This window comes from Sinocyclocheilus grahami, unplaced genomic scaffold (assembly GCF_001515645.1).
Source record: "Sinocyclocheilus grahami isolate Dianchi unplaced genomic scaffold, SAMN03320097.WGS_v1.1 scaffold535.1, whole genome shotgun sequence".
In the NCBI taxonomy this organism is placed as follows: domain Eukaryota; kingdom Metazoa; phylum Chordata; class Actinopteri; order Cypriniformes; family Cyprinidae; genus Sinocyclocheilus; species Sinocyclocheilus grahami.
The window spans coordinates 1,864,333-1,871,023 of record NW_015505714.1 but is presented as its reverse complement, the minus strand read 5'-3'; the positions used below and the strand labels follow the sequence as shown (position 1 = coordinate 1,871,023).

The following is a 6,691-nucleotide window of genomic DNA, read 5'->3' as shown; positions in this document are numbered from 1 at the left end:
TTTGGTACCAACTAACATTTTGAAAATATGAACACTTTCATGAATCTGAAAATTTACGTCAGAACAGCTTTACGAACGATTTACACAAACATTTATTCTGCTCGTGTTTCATGAATGAGGCCCAATAAACGGGACTCACTAAGCTAGTCACATCCAAAGCAGTATCTAAGGCCCTCACATTCTTATACTATCCTCAATTAAATTTTGGATGCATGTCTCTAGTTCTGAAATCTTCTCTGTCAGCCTAACTATTTCCCTGCATTTATCACATGTGAATCCCTGGCCGCTGACAGAGAAGGCTACACTATACATGTGACAAGCAGTGCAAGTGACAATAATAGGAGAAGAAGCCATTACTCACGGTGATTGATGAATAAATCCAACTTAACACAGTTGTTTGATGAAGTTGTGAAAAACGGAGCGAGAGTAGTAGTGACAGATCATTTATAACAATTGAAATGTACATACATGCTGTGAAATTAAACACTGTTTAAGCAATAAACATTCACTAGCATATTTGAAAAAAAAACTGAGCATTATTCATTGAAGTTGTTTTTAAAACTGACATTGAAGTTGTGAAAAACGGAGCGAGAGTAGTAGTGACAGATCATTTATAACAATTGAAATGTACATACATGCTGTGAAATTAAACACTGTTTAAGCAATAAACATTCACTAGCATATTTGAAAAAAAACTGAGCATTATTCATTGAAGTTGTTTTTAAAACTGACATAAAAAAACTAACTCTTCCATTAAATTACCAGTTACCACCATGCCTAATGTCACTATAACATTTACTAAGTAAACCTGCAGTTATTAAACATACAATTCAGAAGATAATTTAATCAATGATCTCTACTATTTGAGAGATTTAATGCCATCAAAGCTGTGATAATTAAGTCTTCTGTCTGCGATGAGCAAGAAGTATGTCATTTCTGCAGACGTTTACACAGCAGCAAACTCCTTACCTAAGGGAGATCCATTGCCTGTTCTGAAATACAAACCCCAACAACCACTCCCTCCTCCCACTGTTCAGCACTGCCAGAGTCAGCAATTTGCGTTAGAGAAACTTCACTCTTCTACTTCAGCATCCCTGCAACTTCAGTCATGAGTGTGCTTCACTTCTCAACCCTTCTGGGTAGGTCATCACTTTTTCCATTTTGTTTAGTTTGTTTGCATGCTTCTTTGCATTTGTGCAAGTTTAATTTCTTGCATCCTTGCATCAACGTAGACTTATTCGTTGCTGAATTGACTTTTTTCCCACATTTATGCCCACTAACAGAGTACTTAAATATTCTTAAAGTCTTGCTAAAGTGTAGTGTTTATCTGCCGTTATGTCATCCTCAGCAGTCGCACTTCTAGCGCGGGCTCAGACGCAGCTTTTGCGGGGCTCTTGTAGTTTTGAGACAGACAGCTGCGGATACACGTCTGATCCCACTTTTGCTGCCTGGACCATCAACGAGGAAGGTATGAGAAACTTTCTTATTATTTAGGGCTTCAGGCACCTTTATTTGTAGTACTGTTTTGCTAGTTATTCTTTTTCTGCCCTAAAAGTGTCTGGTTGTCAGAGAGCGTCAGTTGTAGAACCTGCAGAGTAGCATACAATGAGTCTGTGCTCAAAGGCTGTTCTGTAAATTGGGGCAGTTCCAACATTGCAAGGACAGTCTGGCGCTTCTGACTCTGATGACTGATTCAAACGCGAGTAGCGCTTGTTGTTTGTCGTTTCTCTGATCACAAATGCAGACATGGTTTTATGTTTACGCGGCGCGATACGCAACGCAACGCATAACAAACACAGTATAAGTCATTATAATCAGTAATTATGTCCCCATTGGTTGCAACAAATGGCTCGTTTGTAATGGGTTTTATTGGTGTTGTCACAGTATGGTAGGGGCGTAACATTTCCGTCACACGCTTGAGGTATTCAACCAATCACAACGCACTGGATAGCTGGCCAATCAGCGTACACCTCGATTTCAGAACGATGAGCTTTGTAAAAATTGACATGTTTCAGAAAGGCGGAGCATAGAGGAGCAACAATAATGTAGAAGAGCAACAATAATGTACATTATGTGGAAAATAATGTGTTTTTTAAACCTTAAACCGCATAAACACATTGCATTACACCAAATACACAACATAATGTTATTTTTAGCAACATCACATGTGCCCTTTAAACTACTCATCTATTTAACTGGAAACAAAGTTTTGCACATTTGAGACCATATTGTTAATGAATTAACTTTAAAAGGCTTTGCTACTGTAGTTACAGAAACATGCTGAGTTTCCTGGAACCTTTTTACGGTGTGTTATAATCCATGTAGGTCACTGACGTCAGCTCTTCCTCCCTTTAGTTATATTGTGGTTGTGAAGTATGTTGCCCTATGCTAGTTTTTAATGTTCAACTGTATGTTGAACTTGTGACTATGCTAATACACTGAGGGTGGGTGTTGTTAACACTCTGCTTTGTGGTAATTGTGAATCATTCCACAAAATGGGGACTAAAGTCAATAGACCTTACCAAAGACGCGACTTCACCTACCTCAGAAGCTGATGTTGTGGCCAGAGAGGAGGGATATTAACAACTGGTATTCGTTCATGGACTAAATATATGAGATCTCAAAAGAGGGCTAAACCAAAGTGTAGAAAATGAGTGTGTTTTTACAAGAGGGCATGAACAGAGAAGAAAAAAGGGATAATTTTCATCTGGCACCTGGAATGAATCATCATGAGAACATCTGGAGCTATCAGAGATCAGTGAAGCTAAAGGCAGCAAGCACACTCTTACATCATGTCGAGGTTTGATGCATATTAAACAAGAGTAAATTGGATACGTTCACAACATATATGATTACTTTATGTCTGACAGCTGATATTTCTTCTTTAATAAACTGTTTAAATGTGAACCTAACCTATTTCTGTGCTCTAAAAACAGTCAGAAGATTAAATGGACTGTTAAATTAACACTTGAGTCTCCCATGAGTCTTTGTTAGCTGTGATTGCATGCCCTTTATTTTGGAGAACCTGACAGATAACACCTGTTTTCTGACACAGTTTAAAATGGTGAAACAGTCGACCATTTACAATGAAAATAACAGAACTGAATGTTTAAACAATCATAAACCATACATTTCTTTTAAGTGTTTTTGTGCTGTTCTTAAACTTGTGACATAATGCACAAATGTTCTCACCAGTATTGAAATGATGCCTCTTCTGATTCTTTCAGGCCGCTTCATTACAGCAGATTCCTCATATTTTGGTGAGAACAAAAAGTATGTCCTGGTCAGCCCGGAGCTGGAGCTCAGAGACTGGAGCTGTGTGCGGTTGGTCTATCAGATCTCAGGCTCAGGCTCTCTTCAACTGCACTTACGACCTGAGGGTGAGAACTTTGACTACACGTTATGGACTGCAGAGAAACCCTCAGACAGTTGGCTCATTGCCAGCGTGGACCTCCGTAATATGACTGGGGCTAACCAGGTATCTGCCTGACATGGCACAATCACTTCTGTGTTTAAATGCAAAGTGGGAAAACAAGGGGGTTGTGTATGTGATATAATGTAGTCAAGACTATTCATAGTTTGCTAGAGGACTGTTAGCTTAAAAGAGCATTTGAGTGGAGCTGAGTGAATAAAAGAGCCCTTTATAAATACTACAGTGGATACGCCTTGATCAGACAAGCATTTGTGCTATTTTACTACACTTATAGTAATGCTGTGTTTCTGGGAATTACATTTGGAAAGACAGACTGAGAGTAATAATTGGCCTTTGCAAACAAAGGAATAGAGATTGACTTTGTTTAATAACAAATGTTGTGAATTATGATCGGAAAGAAAGTAAATCCATTATGCTAGTTTTGACTTGAGGCGTATGATGTAAACCTTCTGATATTATATTTACTCTAAAAGTAGACTGTGTGTAAAACTAAAGCTGTGTTTGATTTGGAGAGTTACTGAAAGAGAGTGAGCATGAGTTAGATAGGTAGTTTTCTAGGCTTTAGATATTAAAATAAATGTTTCTGTCAGCTGAACAGATGGCAGTTGGTGCATATTTAACTATGTTACAGCCCAAACAGTTTAACTTCTCTTTGTTTATTACCTCTTGACATTCAGCTATTATTTAAGGCTAAAACAAGCAGAGGAATGGGAAATAGCATTGCACTTTTTGAAATACACATCATCCCTGGATACTGCCTAGGTAAGTCCTCTCTTTTATACTTGGGGTACAATGTATGTATTATTGATCTCAGCATTTGTTGCGTGCCTGCTTATCCAATAATCTCAACAAGCTTTGTGCTTTGTTACTTTTGATAAGAAACAAAGTCTAGGGTTTCAAATTCTGTCTTGTTGCTTTGTTGCTTTGACACTCTTTAATGTGACATGACAGATCACTATAACAATTATTCTTCACTACTAGTTACAGCACAAAATAAACATGAATAAACATCAGGAGGTATGTTGAAAGAAACAGTAAAACTTAATGAAATTTATCATGTTGGTTGTAAATGCTCAATCAGTGTTTCAAACGCAAAAGAGTCATACATATAAAAGCTTGTAAACAACGTCACATAAGGTTACATTTACCTCAGGAAAGCCATTTAATGTCCATAAACACGTTAATTAACTAGAAAAAAATAACTAGAGATGAACGTTTTGCTACATATGTGCATTATATTACATATTCATATTATTTAACCTGTTAGTGATGTCTTATTTAATGTATTTTTGAATGTTTAAATGTTTAAATATCAACAAAGAATTGGAGTAGAAACATAATTATTTCATTAAATATAAAAACTTGTGTGCCTTTTGTGCAATTTAAATGATTGTATACAACTCATTATATCAAAAAATAGATAGCAATTTAATAGTTTGGAATCTGTTGTTAATTTTAAGCTTTTGCATTCTAGTAATGTGCCAGCTGACAGGGTTCCCTGTAGTTTACAGCTTTAATTGAGAGATTTTTTTAGAGTACTGATATATAACCAAATGAATCAATACTGAGTCGAGATCAGAATCGAATCAAATCATGATCAGAATTAAATTTTTATTTGCTCAAAATCTCGAATGAATCTGGCGCGCGCACACACACACACACACACACACACACTCATCTGAAAAGAAGAAACTTCATACAATCCTCATTGGTTCTCATGTCTGTGGTCAACAATGTATGTACCTTGCAATACTTTGAGAACCTCCAAGAAAAAAAATGAGGGGAACAAGACCAGAATAATATTACCCTCACACAAAAAAAAGAACCCTTCCAAACTTTTAAAACCCCCCCCCCCCCCCAAAAAAAACAACAACAATTAAAAGTCTTAAATAATAACAATACTGTGTAATGTCTGTTTTAGAGTGTAACTTTGAGGAGCATCACTTGTGTGGCTACAGTAATCAGTGGAATCCCAATGTGAACTGGTATGTGGGTGGGAGTTTGGCAAGGGACCCTCAGTCAAATCTTCCAGATGACCACACCATGAACAATGAGAGAGGTAATACAGACTGACAGGATAGCTTCATACTGCACAATAGGTCAAGAGCTGGAATGAATCATACCAGGCTCTCCAAAGAGACCATAGTTTTTCTCAACCCACAATTCTCCTGAATTGGAACGTGCTTACTGTCTCACACTGAGGAATGTGCTTGTGAATCCATCCTTTGTTCTATTTTTCCACTTTGAACTAGGTCACTACATGTATGTAGACTCAGTTTATGCTAAAAGGTTCCAGGAGGTGGCCAAGTTGGTGTCGCCAATGACTATCACTTCAATGGCAGGATGCTTGTCCTTTTACTATCAAAGGGACCAAGCTGTTGGGAATTTCTTCTCAGTCTTTACTAAGGACCAGCTGGGCCAATATGAAGAGATATGGAGGCCTGATGTGTATGCAACAACAAACTGGAAGTTAGTGCAAGTGGATATTAAAGCACCACATTCTTTAGAGGTGAGTGAAGTTATTCTACAAATTTTTTGTCCCTGTACCACTGCACTATACAGTTTCAAGAAAACTGGTAGTGCTTGGGGCCACAGCACATTAGCGAGCCCATAAAATCACTACTTCAAATGTCTTCACTTCTAATACAAACAATTGAAAAAAGTAATCTTTAGTTTGCTTTTCACAACAGTGAACCATCTATCCATCTGTCTGTCTATCTCCATCCATCCATCCATCCATCCACCCACCCACCCACCCATCTATCTATCTATCTACAAATAAACAAATTAAACTGATACAAATCAAACTGTTACAAATGATGGCTTGTCCAACTTATACTGTCTCCTAGGCTAATATTCATGTTCCTTATATAACGTTAAACATTAACAAGGAAAAAAATCAAGAAATGTAATAAAAAAAATCCTAAAATGGCCATTTGATGTTAATAGAATAGTGTACATATTAAGTAAAAAAAAAAATTAAAGATAAAAAAATAGAAAATGCATGCATGTCAAATGCATTGTGTTTCCATTAGAAAATAACAATCCATTTTAAACAAATCTGATACCCAACTTGCTGTCAATTTAAAATTATCTCATAAATAATTAGAATAAAATGCAAGTATTTTAGTCTTAGATAGGACATGCACAGGAGACCTTTTCTTTACATCTTGCTCATGTGCTGTTCTACAGGTCATAGCACATGCATGCATGCAGTCAGGGGCGTAGCCATCATTTCAGAAGTGAGGGGGACAGAAA

General features: G+C 37.0%; 1 protein-coding gene across 1 annotated transcript in view; it reads left to right on the top strand.

The window, feature by feature from the left end:
- Positions 1–1,108: 1,108 nt before the first annotated feature.
- The window catches only part of mamdc2a (MAM domain containing 2a), a 23,101-nt gene continuing 17,518 nt past the window's right edge, over positions 1,109–6,691 (top strand). The window contains exons 1-6 of the mRNA XM_016238281.1: positions 1,109–1,139; positions 1,349–1,468; positions 3,228–3,478; positions 4,111–4,195; positions 5,355–5,492; positions 5,686–5,942. Coding sequence (XP_016093767.1) covers positions 1,109–1,139; positions 1,349–1,468; positions 3,228–3,478; positions 4,111–4,195; positions 5,355–5,492; positions 5,686–5,942 — 882 coding nt within the window. The remainder of the gene's footprint in view (positions 1,140–1,348; positions 1,469–3,227; positions 3,479–4,110; positions 4,196–5,354; positions 5,493–5,685; positions 5,943–6,691) is intronic.